An 18,407-nucleotide genomic window follows, 5' to 3' on the forward strand; every position below is an offset into this window, starting at 1 on the left:
GAGTCTATGAAAATGTGGCATGCTACTTCTGATATTATCTGTTAATCAGCACAGTAATGGAATTCACATCTTTAATGCTTGTTGTTTATTTGCAGATGCATTTCTTATAGGACATATAAACTGCAAATAACTATTGTTTTGGAAAAACCACTTATATTCTGGAGTTATTTTTTGCTGTTCTTTTTCCTTACACCGATTTTGTTTTTTAAAAAAATTTTTCCGCTTACTTTATTTAATGCAAGCACATCCCTTTTCTCTACATAGTGTTAATCCTAAAATTTATATTTTAATGACTAAATGGTTTACCTTAATGTTCCATATGCTCTGAAACCTTTCTCAGTTGTTGGAATTTAATATCAGGTCTGTATGGTTAACAGTTGTATTCCGAGTACCTAAAGAATTGCCTGACACAGTGAAGGTACTCGGTAAATGAATGAATGAATGGAAGTTAGGACTTTTTAAAAATTGGCATATAAATAACACAAATGAGACTTTTGTGTCTATAAAATACAGTAATTTCACTGAACCATGGTCAACAGTAAATCTTTAAAAAAATTTTCTAGTTAAATAGGAAAAGGTTGGTTTGACTATTTTAACTGTCATTTCTCTTTTACTTATGAAGTTGACATTTTCCCCTTTGGATATTTTTTTAGATAAGAATCTTTGCCTTTAAATCTCAAAAGTTTTACTAAGATGTTGAAAGCCTTTGGATTTAGGAAGGATCTTAAGCACCTTAGAAACTTGATTATGTGTTTTAGCAAAATTAAATTCTACTAGAAAGTTGTTTTTTTAGTATGTATAAAGCCAGAAGCAACTGAACTGTGGAATTGGTCCTAATTTTTATAGTATCATCATTACTTTAAAATTTACATCCTTGTAATAACTGAATTATATTGTATAGTGCATGGTATATGGTGGTTTCATTTGTTAGACTTTGAAAGGTACATTTACTGTCTTTGTAGTAGAGCTCAAGCATTCTGGATGGAGTAGAGTGAATCATAAGGTTCTTGCAGTACAGTTCCCACTTGTTTATGTATTTTGTTTGACTAAACACCTTTTAAAATACTGAATCAAAATTGTACAAGTAAGTATATACATCCACTTCTTTGGTGCATTAAGATAGAAAGAAATCCTCAGAGGCTGTTTCTCACAGTTCTAGATTCCAAGATTAAGTAGAAACTTTATTGGTACGTGTATTCAGTTTCGTTTTTTAGAAGTTTCATTTAAAAAACAGACTTGGTAAAACAGCTTTCCTACAGAAAACAGGGTGAAAAGTGTTGTGTGTAAATGCATTGTAAAAACGGTTTTGTTTTAGTTTGCAGACTTACTGCAGTTCAGTTCAGTTTAGTTCAGTTGCTCAGTCGTGTCCAACTCTTTGCAACCCCATGAACCGCAGCACGCCAGGCCTCCCTGTCCATCACCAACTCCCGCAGACTGTATATTTAATAATGACTTTGTGGGTGATTACTGTAGCCAACCTTAGATTTGTGTTTTGTCAACTTTTTAAATAATAGAATACAGTATTCTAGTTTTAAAAGGATAGCTTTACTAGCAGTGGTTGGTCTAAAAGAAAGAAACTGAGGTGTAGATGCGGGGATGGTTACAGTGCTTTCACATTCTTTTGTCAAATTGATCTATATTTTAGGTGTTATCTATTTGAAAAATATGATAACGCAGTATTGGCCTGATCGGGAAACAGCACCAGGGGATATATCCCCTTATACTATTCCTGAAGAAGATCGACATTGTATTCGAGAAAATATTGTAGAAGCCATTATCCACTCTCCTGAGCTCATCAGGTATGTATGTATTTTAAACTTAACCATTATTTTATTGAAGGTAATAATTTTCAGGGTTTGCAGGAAAGGGAATCTTTCAGCACATAAAAATTGGTTGTTTTGGAGACTTCCCTGGTGATCCAGGGGTTAAGAATCCACTTTACAATGGCAGGGGATGCAGGTTCAGTCCCTGTTTGGGGAACTTTGATCCTACATGTTGTGGAGCAACTAAAGCCTATGTGCCACAACTCCAGAGTCAGTGTGCTGTGACTGAAAGATTCAGCAAGATGCAGCCAAGATCCCTAGTGCTGTAACCAAGACCCAGCGGAGATCCCCCCCAAAGTCTATCCTTTCTGAAGCACAAAACTTAAATGCTGTTACAGGAAAATTAGTTTTTTGTTTTACTTTCTCACTGCAGTTTAATTTTACATTTATTAAAATCCAGAACTTTAAACTTCATGTCAAACTTGTGAAACATACTATGTTTAGATGAAAGGGAGTGTAGAAAACTATAGAATTCTGTCATATACTTTATATTGTATTGATGTTCTGAACAAAACCTATCAGTTGATGGGGATGAAAAAAATACAATTACCTGCATTTGTAACATTTGTTGGGTTTCTTTGAAATCAGTAGTAATAGTTCTTGCTTAGTGACTTGTTTTTTAAAATTTATTTTTGGCTGCACTGAGTCTTTGTAGCTTTGCTCAGGCTTTCTCTAGCAGCAGTCAGGGGCTACTCTTTGTCGCGGTGTGCTGGCTTCTCATTGCGGACCACAGGCTCTAGGTACTCAGGCTTCAGTAGTTGCAGCATGTGGGCTCAGTTGTTGGCAGCTTGCATGCTCTAGGGCGCATGGGCTTCAGTAGTTGGGGTGCACGGGCTTAGTTGCTCTGCGGCTTGTGGAATCTTCCTGGACCAGGGATCAAGCCTGTGTCCTCCACATTGGCAGGGGAATTCTTATCCACTGCACCACTTGGAAAGTGCAATCCAGTTGCTCAGTTGTGTCTGACTCTTTGCGACCCCATGGACTGCTGCATTCCAGGCTTCCCTATCCATCACCAACTCCCGGAGCTTGCTCAAACTCATGTCCATTGAGTCGGTGATGCCATCCAACCATCTCATCCTCTGTCGTCCCCTTCTCCTCCTGCCTTTAGTCTTTCCCAGCATCAGGGTCTTTTCCAGTGAGTCAGGTCTTTGCATCAGGTGGCCAACATATTGGAGCTTCAGCTTCAGCATCAGTCCTTCCAGTGAATATTCAGGACTGATTTCCTTCAGGATTGACTGGTTGGATCTCCTTGCAGTCCAAGGGTCTCTCAAGAGTCCTCTCTAACACCACAATTCAAAAACATCAATTCTTCAGTGCTCAGTTTTCGTTATGGTCCAACTTTCACATTCATACATGACCACTGGAAAAACCATAGCTTTGACTAGATGGACCTTTGTCAGCAAAGTAATGTCTCTGCTTTTTAATATGCTGTCTAAGTTGGTCACAGCTTCTCTTCCAAGGAGCAAGCGTCTTTTAATTTCATGGCTGCAATCACCATCTGCAGTGATTTTGGAGCCCAAGAAATAAAGTCTGTCACTGTTTCCATTGTTTCCCCATCTATTTGCCATGAAGTGATGGGACCAGATGCTATGATCTTAGTTTTTTCAATGTTGATTTTAAAGCCATATATATATATTTGGCTGCTTTGGTTCTTCTTTTGGGCATGTGGGATCTTTCCATTGTGGCAAAGGCTTCTCTAATTATGGCATGGGCTTAGTATTTCTTCCTTCTTATTGTTTATTTTTGACTTTCAGGGTACAGCTTACTACATGCATTCATCATATCATCAAACATGATTATCCAAGTCGCTGGACTGCTATTGTGGACAAAATTGGCTTTTATCTTCAGTCTGACAACAGTGCATGTTGGCTAGGAATTCTTCTTTGCCTCTATCAGCTTGTGAAAAATTATGAGTAAGTATCTCTCAATTCCTATAGTTCTGAGAAGTAGAAAAAGCTTGGGAAATTTAAGCTAATCGGTTTGAACGACTTAAAAGTTTCATTTGATCTATATACCAAAGTTAGTGAATTACATGTTGATTTTAATTGTGTCTTCGTTTTGAAATAGCATTCTTGTTTTAATTCTGCAGTCTCTTCTGTTGATTCAGCTGTGAAACTCATTGTGCCCTTTCTTCTTAATCATCTATTTGCCTATTCAAAACCTAAGTTATCTATAACTCTTCTATATAGACTCCTCAATTGTGCTGATAATAGGCCTAAAGATAAGCTTTTTTTAAGATGTGAAAGGGGTCAGAGTACACTGAGCTTTAGAGCTCTTTTCCTGGCTTTCTGTAACTTTTTATCTTAATTTGAGTTCTTGCTAAGTTTCAAGAACCTACCTCTAATTCTTTAAGAAGAATGTGTTGGAAATTCATTTGATCATTTTTTAATCATTGTGTTTGAAGGATTCATAGTCATCTGCTTCAGTGTTGGTGTATTTGAGCAAATTATAGTCTGTGTAAGTACTTAGTATCAGTAAGAAAGATTTAGGGATCATTTTAGACCTGGGTTTAGGGATCAGGAAAAAAAACATCTAACCTTGGAAGTTGAGGTAGCACTAAAAGTAGTGAGGTGTAGCACTAAAAGTAGTAAGCCTAATGTTGTTGAGGTTTCTCTCTTAAGTGTGTGGTGAAAATAATGAAATTGGTAGGCACTTGAAAATTTTGATGTTAGAAAATTAAAGAAGAAGGAACACTACACCATGATGGTGGCTTTATTTCTAGTCCTAACAGCTACACATTGTGAGCCCTCTAACTCTGGGGCTTGAAGTTAGCCTCTGATATCCTTTCTGGGTCCCACTCAAAGTAGCTGATGAACTGCTGCTTTTGTTCTGAGCAGGAAAGAAATATACCATTTACAGCATTGGTACTGGTGTTTTCTTGTGTTCCCACCAGCTACCCATCTTCCTGCTAAGGGATGTTCCAGCTGTTGCTCCAACCTCTGTCGGAGTGCCAGTTGTTGTAGTTCTGGTAAGTGAGTGACTGAGAGAGAATAATAATAACAAGCTGTCATTGTCATTGAGAAGGTTCAAGTCTCTCCTGCCCTGTAATCTTTAGTAGGAGAGAGTATGATAGGGATTTTTTAAATGGAAAACATAGGAGACTGCTGCAGTGGTGGAATTTCAGTTTATTTTCAGCCAGTGTTTGTGGAGCACAAGGTGTTCACAAGGGGCCTGTGTGGACTAAAGCAGTTCTACGAAAATGCATGCAGAAATCGAAAGTTGTGATGGCCTTCAGGAGCATAGATCCTTAGGAAATGCTTGTCAGTTGAAGGAGCATAGAAGGAACATTTGAAGAGAAAGATATGTCACACCACATGGAGTGAGCAAATAAAGACGCCGAGGCAGAAATGAGACACTGTCTTTAGTGGGTAGTGAGGAGACCACTGACTGGTATGGCTAACTTCTGGTGAGAGATTGGGGTTCGTTTTAAATTAGTAAATTGGGACCTTGTTAAAAGACGGTTTTGAATGCCAAGATGGGGAATTTGCATGTGATCTTTTACATGCAAATTGACTTACTTCTTTTTTTAAAGAGGAAAGTGATTGGCTAGTTTTTGAGAATTCCCTGAGTATGGTTCACCAGATTGACACTGATAATAGGCTTTTATTTAAGAGGTGAGCTCCACATCCTATTCCTCCACCATCTTGATCGCTCCGTAGGCTTTTATTGGTATCACATTTTCATGCTTTCAGGAGCTTTCAGGTCTTATGGAATAGTATTTGTATCCTTCCATAAATTATTTTCATACTCAAACCCATTCCATTTTAAGACATTCTTCTCTCCTAACTCCCTCTCTGCACTGAGTGGTGGCCTGGAAGTTGGATGGTACAATATCTAAACTAATGAGTATGAAAATAATAATGTGGGCGATCGCTGGATTAGATAATGGAGAGAGGGTTGCATAATATAGTTCTCCTCTTTGTTGTTACAAGATAATATTGTCAGTAATTAATACAGCTTGTCTAATCAAATTGGAGAGTGCAAATGGCTTCCTTTTGTAAATTGTTACTGTTTTTATTGACTCAAAGAAATGTTCAGGTAACCTTTAAATGTATACTAGGTGTAATTTCTCAGCATATCAAATAATATTTAAAACTGTCAGTTAATTGTTTAATCTCAAATCATTATTAGCATGAGCATTGCTCTTATTTTAATCTTGGCAGTTTACTTTGCTTCCCGTTTCACCCAGTGGAAAAAACACTCCTGCCTTTTAGGAATGTCTACCTTTACCTTTAAAAATCTACTAACACACTCAATTCTTAGATACATTTTCTCCCTTTAGAAAAGCTAGTGGTAGATAAAACTGGGGTCTGATAGGGGAAATCAGTTACTTAATTAAAAAAAAAAAGCCAGTAGACCTTTTAATAGTACTGTTAAAATGCTAAGGATCTCTAAGGGGGAATGTCTCAGTTAGTCAGCACTTGTTTACTCATATCTTTGAAGCAAAATGTAAGTCAGAATTCAGGATTTTTCAAAGTTTACAAAGGTTTAACAAGGTTCACATAATATATTTTCTATTGAAATCTATACCAGTATCCAGGAATCAAACATTATTTTTTATACATGCTATAAGTATATGAATATTTAGTCCAAATGGGATAAACAGAGATCATCAACATCCTGTTGAGGTCAGGCTTTGTTGCCAGAAAGGTTACAAATTTATAGTGGTAACATGTCACTACAGTGATTTATAGTGCTTTTAGAAATAGAATATTTTCTGCTTTACAGACGCCATTTCTTCCATAATGCTTTTGGTGTATAAATCACATCAGCTCCTAATGTTTAAAAACCAAATCATTGTAGCTCCTCAGTTGTATCAGTATTCACAGTTAGTGATAACATAGTGAAATGGTTAAAGGGCAGATCCTGAATCTGCTAAGGTTCATACCTAGATTTATATATTGGGGAAGATATTTAACTACTCTGTGCCTCAGTTTCCTCAGCTATAGAAGTGAGAATATTAATGAGGCCTTGGAGGTTATTTACCTCATAATAAATACTCAGTAAATTTTAGATGTTCTCTTGTTATTTGAGGGTTTTCTCAAGTTGCTTTTTACCTATGGTTAAATTCCATAATAGGTTTTTCTTCTAGGACTATAAAATTGCTTAGAAAATATTTGCTTTTATCTGTATAAACAGGCAAGTAGTTTATATTTATAAATAAAATTGTAAATAAATTCTCACAGAATTAGTTTATATTCCTACCCAAAGGTATAAGAAACCAGAGGAACGGAGTCCATTGGTAGCAGCAATGCAGCATTTCCTGCCAGTTTTAAAGGACCGTTTTATCCAGCTTCTTTCTGATCAGTCTGATCAATCTGTTCTCATTCAGAAACAAATTTTCAAGATCTTCTATGCTCTTGTTCAGGTAATTTTATAAAGTAGTTTTTAATATATAAAGTCCACTATCATTTGGCACCATTAATGATGGTAAAGAATATCTTTCAGCTTAAGAATTCACAAAACTGAAAATCAGTTCTTAGAGTTTACATCTGACATGTGCTTTGTCATGCCATATATGTGTAGATTGTCCCACTAATTACAAAACCTATTCCTAAGCTTGACACAAAATGATTAATACTGTGGATTTGACTTTATATATTCTAAATCTTCCTGGGATAAAAGACCCAACTAAGGAAATGGTGGTATCTATAGTCTCAGTGGACTGTAATTACTTATGAAACAGAGTTTTCGATTAGGATTAAAATTCTTGCTCTTCTTGTGCCACATGGCCAAGAGAGATTTGTCTCATCTGCCAGAGTCTTTGGTTCAATTCATACCATTACTTATTTTTTATAAATCTCATTTAAATAGACTTTATTTCCACTAAGGTTATTATAACGGACTGCCATTGTTTGGTTGGATTTTTCATGCTATTGCTAGATCTTTAAAGATAATCTAATATCTTTCTAATGACTCCTTATACAATTTTTAAAGAAATGAAAGTTCTTTTCATAAGTTATTCTAGGGCATAGGACCCAATTGATTTTTTGAGACTAGCATACCCTGAAATCAAAATATAGTACTGGCTCATTTGTGAAAATAGAGGTCCTGAAATGCTAAATAGGATATTGATTTTAAGTTCCTATTAAGTGATATGATTTACCCCAGAAACATGAGAATGTCAAGAGTGAAAAACCAGTTTTTGTGATTAAGTTTTATGTTATGCAAAAAGAGACCTGTAAACAATCTTTAAGGATGGTAGATAAAGTATTTGATAAAATAATCATTTCTGCTTTAAAAAAAATTAACAAGTATCCTGGAATAGAAATTTCCTTAACTCAATAAAAGATATCGTACCTTATGGTGAAAATTAGATGTATTCCCAGAAATTTGGGAATCAGACAAGAATGCTCACTGTCTTTGCCACAGTTGACCATTGTACATAAACTAACCAAATCAGCCAGATGAGAAAATTTGCCTATCTACTAAAAGAGGAAATGTGGATTGCATGAAGTACGTTTTAGGTTTTATAAAGAGTAAAAGGTAAAGATTTTAAAATATTGATTCTTGATTTTAATTTAGTATACATTACCACTGGAGCTGATAAACCAACAGAATCTGACAGAATGGATAGAAATTTTAAAGACTGTTGTGAACAGGGATGTACCTAATGTAAGTGTATTTCCTATATCACTGAACTTAAATATTTAGTTACCTTTTGAGAATTTTAATTGATATTTTCTAAAACATTCTTTGTGAATGTATGTATTTTGTGATGCAAGTTTTTCTAAATACATGTTTCATTTGTTTATATATGTGAGTATATTAAGGGAAAAATTATAAAGGTTGTTATGTGTATTATTTAAGGTGCTTATATATAGCTTATTTTTTCCATCCTAATTCTCTGTTCTTCAGTTTTTAACTGAGTTCATAAAATGTATCACCTGACATAGTTAGGAATTTTTTTTCTTATAGTGAGAACTTTTAAATATACTGTCCTAGCAACCTTCAGATAAACAATATTTTTTTGTTATTTATTATTTATCAAATCTATAGATACCGTGTCCCCAGAATTTATTTATCATATACCTGGAAATTTGTACCTTTACAGCATCTTCCAAAACTTACTGTAGTAAACATTTTGCAGTTTATACATGTTTATTATTCTGTTTATACCTTAAAACTAACACAATGTTAGATATCAATTATATCTCAAAAAGAAACAAAGAGCCTGTAGCTGGATTTTAATCTAGTGATTTGTCAGACTTGGATAAACTGAAGAAGAACTTGATTTACAAGTTGGTCAGACTTTGTTGTTAGTTATATTACTTGGTTTTAAAATAACAACCTTATAGAGATCTAACTCAAATACCATAAAATTCACTATTTTAGTGTACAATTCATTGGTTTTTCAGTCCCATAAACAGAATTGTCCATAAAAAAAAATCTTATTTTTTTCACATTTAATAACAATTTTTTAAATAACCACAATTTTTCTTTATAATCTAGTTTTCTAGAGAGGTAGCGAATTTTCAATTCCTGAATCCCTAGTGTGTTTTAAGTACTTTTGCATACCTTGCTTATCTAATGTTCAAAAAAAAAAAAAATCCTGAATTTATTTAAACAGAGGCATAGAAGGGTTATGTAATTTACCAACATAATTTTTTTTAGTGGAATAAGTGAGACTAATCTGTTTTGTAATTTAGTTTGCATTTTAGTGCTCAAATTTTTATTTTAAAAATACACTGAAGAAGTAAATAGAACCTTCCTTCCACTCCATAGAAAAGTGATTTGATGAGTTATTTTCTGTACACATTTAATAGGTATAAAATATAACTTTGAGTTTTCATAACTATATTCTGCATCTTTTTTGGTATCATTTGTAATAATAAACATGCACATATAAGTAAACAGTTTGAGTTGTAGCAGTCATATTCACTCAAATAACCAGCACCTAGAATATTTGCTCATGGCTGGATCTAGTCATTCTACCATCACCATTCTAATTTCTAGCACCATATATTAATTTTGCCTGCATAGAATCTAATAAAAAGGTGATTTTTTTTTGTATCTACTTTTACTTAATATACTTATGATGCATTCATGTTGTGTTATGGTAGTTCCTTTTTATTGACAAGTGGTATCCCATTGTAAGGATGTTCTATATTTATTTACAAGTTAATGTGTATCTGGGTGGTTTCAAGATTTTAGTGTTACAAATAAGGCTGCTATGAATGTATATGTTTAATTTTATAAATAACTTCCAAAGTAGTTGTATCATTGCTGTCACTGGCAGTGTATGGAAGTTTTGGTTGTTTCACAGTCTCATTTCTTTGTCTTTAAAAATATGTCATGACTGTCTTAGGTCAGTAATACAATGAGCCAGTTCATTCTTTTAATGGTTGTGTAGTAGTCTGTTATGGATGTTCCGTAATTAAACATCTCCTTATTAATGAGTGTTTAGTTCTTGGCATTTTTCTCTGTTACAAATAGTTTTGTAAATGAATATTTTCATCTGTTTATATATTTAAACTAGTATTTCTGAAAGTAGATTTTTTAAATGGAGCTTTTTGTGCCCTTTTGATTTGTGCCCTTTAACTATACTGGTTTTAGTTAAGCTGCTTGCCCAGGCCTTTATTTGTATTATTTGGATCATGACTAAAATGTTTTTGAGTTTAAACTTTTATACGACTTTGAAAAAGCATGTCCTTTGTAACTAAGTAGTGAAGCAAAACGCCTCTTATAAACAAAGGTTAGTACTTTTCCAAGTATATCGTTTTATAATGAGGCCAATGTTGGAGGAGCATTCATGTTTTTGTGAATCTGTTCTGAACTCACTCTGTATTCCTTTTAGATTATGTTGTCTGTCATTAAATAAATGTCTCTTTAAAGGAAACACTTCAAGTTGAAGAAGATGATAGACCTGAGTTACCATGGTGGAAATGTAAGAAGTGGGCTTTACATATCTTAGCAAGGCTTTTTGAAAGGTAAACACTTCTCATTATGTGATAACTTAAGTTTTTGGTTTTTTTTTTCAATCTTCACGATTTGGTACTATTTTAATAAGTGTTGATATAAAACATTATAAAGACATGATGGGCATTTTAATGTTCTTTTAGGTATGGAAGTCCTGGCAATGTTTCCAAAGAGTATAATGAATTTGCTGAAGTATTTCTGAAAGCATTTGCTGTTGGTGTCCAACAAGTAAGTTTAACATAAATTTTTCCATGTAAAAACATGGCGCTGTTAATTTATCTTGCTTATTTCTAGTTTCTTTGTCATCCAAAGATTGCATGTGGCAGTCTTTAACATCTTGAACACTGTAGTTAGCAAATGTTTTGGTCTCAGGACTTCCTTACAATCTGGATAATGGATTGTATTATATGTAATGATATTTACCATTTTAAAAACTGAGACAAAATTTAACAGTATTAATTTATTTAAAAGTAATAGCAAATCTGCCACATATTAATAGAATACATGTTTTTTGTTGTTGTTGTTGAAAATAGCTCTTTTCCAAAATGAAAAATTTTTAGCAGGAGGAAATGGCATCGTTGCACATTTTTACTAATATCTTTAATGTCTGCCTTACTAAAAGGTAGCCATATACCACATCTGCCTCTCTATTCATTGTTTTAATTTTTTCTAATGGAAGTAAATAAAGATTATTTGGTCTCAAAGATAAGTTGGAAAAGAAAAGACTGATTTAATATACTTTACACATAATTGTGGAAATTTTTTATATCATGCCAACATTTGACAGTGGTATTTTCTTAAAGGTTAATTGCAATGTAGAGTTTGAAACTATAGCAATAAACATCTCATATTCTGTTATATTAACATTCATTGGTTTGGTATTGTACTTTGAATGGGTCTTTTATCCATGTATGATTTTGTAATCCTGCCTTGGTCATTGGAAAATATTGACTTAGTGCGTCAGTGGCAATTTTCTGAATGTTAATTGATTTCATTATGTAACTTTAAAAATTTTCATTCTCAGAAGTATCTTTAAATATTTAAAAGCTGTCAAGTGGAACTAAGTGGTGGGTGTAAGATTTTGAGAATTCTAGTTTTGCTTGAAGTCTCGGATTTTAATACCAGTAACATATTCTCACTTCAGTGAGAGGCTCATTTTGTTCATTTTTGAGGAAAAAAAAAATCTGCCATATACACAAGTCTAAATAACCATAATTTTATCAATCAGTTTTTCGTTCAAGCTTATGGTATTTGTTGGAAAAAACTTTTTCATTTCTGACTCTTGTTTCTCTTGGAAATTAATCTTTCGCCTTTTACTGAAGGTTTGCCTAGGGAGGGATAGGCAAGTGTTGCTTCATTTTTTTTGAGGCCTTGTGAGATAAACAAGGCCCCCCAAAAAGCTGTTTCCGCTTTTCTTCCAAGCATTGTACTTTGGTATGTAGCAGAAGTGCTGCATGTATGCATTACTGGTTCGTGAAGGACATTCCTAAGGAAAGTTTGTTCTGTGACTATGTGGCTGTAAAGAATATGGTGGCTGCTAGTACACTTTATCCCGCTCTGTTGACTCATGTTGGGCCCCTGAAGTTTTACCACCACCACTTTTGTATCACTGATGCAAGTGTCAACATAGTAAAAATGGCAAATAATGACTGAGCATTATTACAAAAATAGTTTTGACCTGTCAGACCCTCTGAGGTCATATTTTAACAACTGCTATTCTCAAATATCAAAGATGAATAAGAACTCTTAGCAGACATTAACTGCTTAAATGGTTTGGGTAAGATTTTCCTAAAAGTTGATTTTAACAATATAGTGCTGTCTCAGTGGTGTGTTCATAAATAGCATATGATTTTTTCTTCTTGTATTTAATCCTTTACGTACTCATAAAGAAACTCATCTTTTGATGTACAATGTTACCTCAATTTGTTTGTTTTACTTTGGGAATAAATATAGTTCTCCAATACATAATTTTAAAAATTCCTTTTTAATAGAATCTGGTGGTTATTTTATGATGATGATCTGGGTAGTGTCAGATGTTTTTGCTAGCTTGTAAATGGTTAAACTCTATTTAAGCTTTGGATTTTGATCAAATTTTTTTTCAAAGGTTTTATTGAAGGTGTTATATCAGTACAAGGAGAAGCAATATATGGCTCCCCGAGTTTTACAACAGACGTTAAATTATATTAATCAAGGAGTTTCCCATGCTCTCACCTGGAAGAATCTGAAGCCTCATATACAAGTAACAATTTTCTATCTGAACTATTTTTCTAGAAAATATAATGGAAATAACATTAATTATCAAAAAGGTTGAAAAAATCCGTTTTTTAATGTGTGTTACTTGGTCTAGTTCTGATAGTTTTATATTAGAAAAATAAAGTAACACCCTGAAAAACTTTATAAAAGATATTTTCTGAATATTCAGTTTATTTGTTTAATCTGAAACTATTATCTAAAAATTTGCCTTCAAGTTCTGACTGTTAGATCATGATTAGTTTAACATGACTAGTTAACATGTAATTTGGAATAGACAAAGGACTATTTCACCAAATTACTTTTGAGGCTAATTGGCTTATGTATTGTTTCCAGTAGTGTATTTGCTTTGTTTTTAACTGTAGGGTTTGATGGACTAAAACTTCACTTTGTATTTTCTAAGAATACTTAATTGCTATCTGTGTATGTATAGGCTTATTTTATGACATGTGCCTTACCCTTGTTGCACAGAGGGTAAGATTATGTACGTTGGTGGTTGATCTGAGAATGCATTTTAATGCATTTATATTTTACTGAAGTTTGATATTAAGCTTTAAAACACATGCTGTAGAGTTATTTTTATTTTAGCACTTATTAGAAATTTGAAAACTGAATTAAGGTTACTTTCTTAACTTTTAAATTGCAGGGCATTATCCAAGATGTTATTTTTCCATTGATGTGCTATACAGATGCTGATGAGGAACTTTGGCAAGAAGACCCTTATGAATATATACGCATGAAGTTTGGTGAGGACATTTTACTTTTTTAGAGACAAAATATGTCAGTAGTTAAGGTTCTATATGATAAACCTTGAATATTAAGGCCTCACCTTTGGAACTGAAAAATCTTCCATTATTTTAATATAATTTATCCATTGTTAAGTCATTTGGGAAGCTTTTCATTAGTTTGGTCATTTGATAATGATAATCCTCATTTTTAGCAGATGTAAATACAATAGTGTTAGTAGGTTATGACTGTTGGATATACCTCTGGCACATGCCAGAACTGTTAGAAATTCAAGGGTACGCCTTAACACTAAGTATCTGAACTGTGCTTTTGGATCCCATGTCAGTCATCATGTGTATGGAAGTTGAGAAGACGCATACGGGAAGCTGGAGTCATACGGAGTCTCTGCATGGAACTAAAGAATTGTAATTTGGCTAATGTTGAGTATTAGTCTTTCTTCCTACCAAAATCTTACGTACTTTCAGTAGTTGGTATTTTTGTGACCCCATTGTGAAAATTCTCACAGTAGTGGGGCTTCATATGATAGAAAATAATCATTGGGAGAAGTTAATGGATTAAGATTTAATTCGTACAGGAAAGACAAGGCATTAGGCTTTTGCAAAATTCTGTGGAGATCTGGATTTGTTTTCATGCTTGTCTTTGAAGATTTAGCAAAAATTTAAGGTCCTATTTTGTTATCACTGAAAATCATTTGTAAACTATATGAAAATGTTTGGTGAAAAATTTGAAATTACTATTTTTCTATATTCTGTGTTAATTTTAAATTTATTCTCCAGATGTATTTGAGGATTTCATCTCTCCTACCACCGCTGCCCAGACACTCTTGTTTACAGCCTGTAGTAAGAGGAAAGAGGTGGGTTATTTAGTATGTGGATAACTTTTGCTTTAATATTTAAAATATGTTCAGATATACACTTAGGATGTTTTTTTGTTTATTTTATTGAAGTATAGTTCATTTACAGTGGTAATTTCTGCTATTCAGCATAGTGATTCAGTTACATATATAGTTTATCACAGGATATTGAATATATTTCATCCTGCTATACCGCAGGACCTTGTTGTTTATCCATTCTGTATATAATAGTTTGCATCTTCTAAACCCAAACTTTTAGTTCTTAATGGTTACTTAAGATCATCTTGTCATCAGTGCTTTAGAAGGATTTTTGGATATCCGGTAAAGCAGTACTTTTCTCTGTTAATCTAGGTACTACAAAAGACTATGGGATTTTGCTACCAGATTCTCACAGAACCAAATGCTGATCCTCGAAAAAAAGATGGAGCCCTGCATATGATTGGTTCTTTAGCTGAAATACTTCTGAAGGTATTTGTGTGTGTGTGTGTGTGTGTGTGTGTGTGTGTGCGCGCGCGCGCGCGCGCACGCACACGTGCATGCAATTAGTTTGTTTTAATAGTGGCAATTGAGATAAAACTGAATTGAGGTATAGTTCATATACCAGGGAACGCCCTGTAGCTCAGATGATAAAAATCTGCCTGCAGTGCAGGAGACCCGGGTTTGATCCCTGGGTTGGGAAGATACCCTGGAAAAGGGAATGGCAACCAAATCCAATATTCTTGCCTGGAGAAGTCCATGCACAGACCATGGGGTTGCAAAGAGTCGGACACTACTGAGCAATTTTCGTATACCATATGGTTTGTCCATTTAAACTGTACAGTTCGGTTGTTTTTCTTATAAAGAATTGTGCCACCATCAACTCTAATTCCAAAGAGTTTTCATCATCCCCAAAAGAAACTAGGTCACTCCCCATTTTCTCCCAAATCTCCTAGCCCTAGTTGTAATCTCCTTTATGTCTCTGATAATGGATTTTTCTATTCTGGACATTTCATATAAATGGAATACGTACCTGTGACTTGAATTGCTGATGAAATGTTGGGAGACTGCTGGACTGTTTTCCAAAGTGGCTGTACCATTTTTTATGTATTAATTAGCAGTGTGTGACGACGGTTCCAGTGTCTTTGTCTTTATCAACACTTGGCTATTGTCTGTCTTTTAAAGATATAGCCATCCCAGTTGGTATCGAATGGTAATTTCACTGTGGTTTTAATTTACATTTCCCTCACGACTAATGATACTGAGAATCTTTTTTTATGCTTATTGTCCAGTCTTCCTCGGAGAAATTTCTGTTCAAATCTTTTGTCTATTTTAAATGGAGGTATTTATCTTTTTTACTGTGGCTTGTTAGAGTTCTGATATATATATATATATATATATATATATTTTTTTTTTTAATCTAATTTTTTTTGGCCACACTGGGTGGCTTGTGGGATCTTAGTTTCCCAGCTAGGGATCAAACCTGGACCCTTGGGTATAAAAGTGTAGAGTCCTCACCTCTGAACCACCAGGGAATTCCCTGTATATTCTAAATGCTATGCTTTTAAAAAGCTTTCAAATACAGTTGACCTCTGAACAACACAGGTTTGAACTTTTTTCAGGTTCACTTAACATGTGGATTTTTTAAGTAGTAAATACTACAGTCGGTTGAATCCACAAATGGAGTTGTTTGAATCCGCAGATGCAGAATCACAGATATGCAGGGCTAATTGCAAATTAAGTGGCAGATTTTCAACTGCACAGAGGGTTGGTGTGCCAACCGCCTCATTATTCAAAGATTAGCTGTATGTGATTTGCAAGTATTTTCTACCATTCTGTGGATTATCTTTTATCTTTTCACATTCTTGATGGTGTCCTTTAAGGTACAGTTTCTTATGATTTTGAAAGTGTCTTCTATATTTCTTTGTTATTGCTTGTGCTGAAGGTAATTCTTTTTGCATGAATTATTTTCTTTTCATATTGTATTAAATTGTAGTATTTTTTCTTCTCAGAAAATTGGTTTTGCTGGAAATTTGTAAACCTGAATATATCCCTTCCCATTATTATCTTGAGAGCAGAATATTTCTAAATCTATGCTGTATTGTTCATGTAGAACCTTTCCAGAGAGGTTCTTTCATTATAATAATTTTATAAGAGAAAAATGTTTTGTAAGATAAGGAATAAAATTAACCATTCTTCTATTACTTAAACACCACTGGTGTTAATGTTCAACATAATTGCTTTGTAAACAAACGATGTAAAAAGATTAAAAAACGTATAGTGATTTTGATGTTAATGTTTGAGAATTAAGATGTTTTGACATCATTAGTCATTTTAAGGATTTGTGTATCTGTTTGATATTTGAGATGATTATATTTGTTTATTTTTACAGAAAAAGATCTACAAAGATCAGATGGAATACATGTTGCAGAACCATGTATTCCCTCTCTTCAGCAGTGAACTAGGCTACATGAGAGCCAGGGTATGTTTTAAAGCTGTATTGTTTTGTGTATTTATGTCTTATAATGAATAACCGCTTATGTGGACTTTTATGTGTTATCCTAGACTTTTGTGTTTCTTTAAATGGCTGCTCATAATGTGTGCATAGTTTTCATCTGTGTCTGATAGCAGCATCTGTCTGTGTTTTGCATTCAGATCTTGCTATCCACACAAACATCATGCAGCCAAAGAGTAAGTTGGGATCATAGTACTGGTCTAGTGTTGTCTCTTTTGACTTTATCTACCACTGGCCAGCCTCCAAATTCCCACACAAGAACTTTGGCACTAGAAATATTGTCACATGGTAGAATTTAATGTAAGACACCTATAGTAACTCACTGCATTTTTTTTTTAAAGGCTTGCTGGGTCCTTCACTACTTTTGTGAAGTGAAGTTCAAAAGTGACCAGAACTTGCAAACAGCCCTAGAACTGACCCGAAGATGTCTGATAGATGATAGGGAAATGCCTGTTAAAGTGGAAGCTGCCATTGCACTTCAAGTGCTGATCAGCAATCAAGAGAAAGGTAAAAGATTTGTATATGTAAGACATAGTCCTAAAAACTTGACATATTGTCTTCCTTTTTATTTGAAGGTATTTCTTGTTTACTCTTTGGTATATATTGATTCAGGATTTGAGGAGTTTTAGCTGTTGGCACCAGAAGTTTTTTCCTCTTTCTCTTACAGCTAAAGAATATATCACACCATTCATCAGACCCGTCATGCAGGCTCTTCTTCACATTATAAGAGAAACAGAAAATGATGATCTTACCAATGTAATTCAGAAAATGATCTGCGAGTACAGTGAAGAAGTTACTCCTATTGCAGTAGAAATGACACAGCATTTGGTATGTTATTTGATCAGTAATGTATGCATTACTTAGATTACAGCAGGTGTTTTCACAGAGCTTACTGTATATCAGGCATCATTCTAAGTCCTTGATACATATTTTAACTCATTTAATTCTCATACAGTCCTATGTGAGGAATATTCCTCTACCGAAAGAAAATGTGAGTTATGAAAAGGTTAATTAACTTGCCCAAGTTAGAAGGGGTGGGGCTCCTTCTAACTTGGAGTGGATTGTCATTTCCTTCTCCAGGGGATCTTGTCAACCAGGAATCAACCCCTCATCTCTTAGTTCTACATTGGCAGCCGGGTTCTTTACTAGTAGTGCCACATGGGAAGCCCCAAATGTCAGCCAGTAATACTAATGTTCATAATATTAAGCATTTTCTATGCCTTGCCTCATTTAATCCTCACAGTATCTCTATGAATATGTCAGGAAAAAGAGGTCAAGTAGTCTGTTTGAAGTGACCCAGTAAGTGGTAGAGCAGTACCATTGA

The 18,407-nt window shown here is 34.1% G+C and overlaps 1 protein-coding gene and 1 non-coding gene across 2 annotated transcripts in view; both read left to right on the forward strand.

Moving 5' to 3' along the window:
* Positions 1 to 18,407, forward strand: part of IPO7 (importin 7) — a 45,199-nt gene that overhangs the window by 16,030 nt on the left and 10,762 nt on the right. Inside the window, exons 3-15 of the mRNA XM_070383905.1 lie at positions 1,646 to 1,799; positions 3,578 to 3,736; positions 7,035 to 7,191; positions 8,349 to 8,438; positions 10,659 to 10,753; positions 10,886 to 10,970; positions 12,847 to 12,981; positions 13,639 to 13,738; positions 14,516 to 14,592; positions 14,944 to 15,060; positions 16,961 to 17,050; positions 17,425 to 17,590; positions 17,751 to 17,911. Of these exons, the coding sequence (XP_070240006.1) occupies positions 1,646 to 1,799; positions 3,578 to 3,736; positions 7,035 to 7,191; positions 8,349 to 8,438; positions 10,659 to 10,753; positions 10,886 to 10,970; positions 12,847 to 12,981; positions 13,639 to 13,738; positions 14,516 to 14,592; positions 14,944 to 15,060; positions 16,961 to 17,050; positions 17,425 to 17,590; positions 17,751 to 17,911 (1,586 nt within the window). The remainder of the gene's footprint in view (positions 1 to 1,645; positions 1,800 to 3,577; positions 3,737 to 7,034; positions 7,192 to 8,348; positions 8,439 to 10,658; positions 10,754 to 10,885; positions 10,971 to 12,846; positions 12,982 to 13,638; positions 13,739 to 14,515; positions 14,593 to 14,943; positions 15,061 to 16,960; positions 17,051 to 17,424; positions 17,591 to 17,750; positions 17,912 to 18,407) is intronic.
* LOC138991067 (small nucleolar RNA SNORA23) lies at positions 17,159 to 17,343 on the forward strand. The gene has a single exon (XR_011467112.1). It is a non-coding gene; the product is annotated as a small nucleolar RNA SNORA23 (small nucleolar RNA).

This window comes from Bos mutus, chromosome 15 (genome assembly GCF_027580195.1).
Source record: "Bos mutus isolate GX-2022 chromosome 15, NWIPB_WYAK_1.1, whole genome shotgun sequence".
In the NCBI taxonomy this organism is placed as follows: domain Eukaryota; kingdom Metazoa; phylum Chordata; class Mammalia; order Artiodactyla; family Bovidae; genus Bos; species Bos mutus.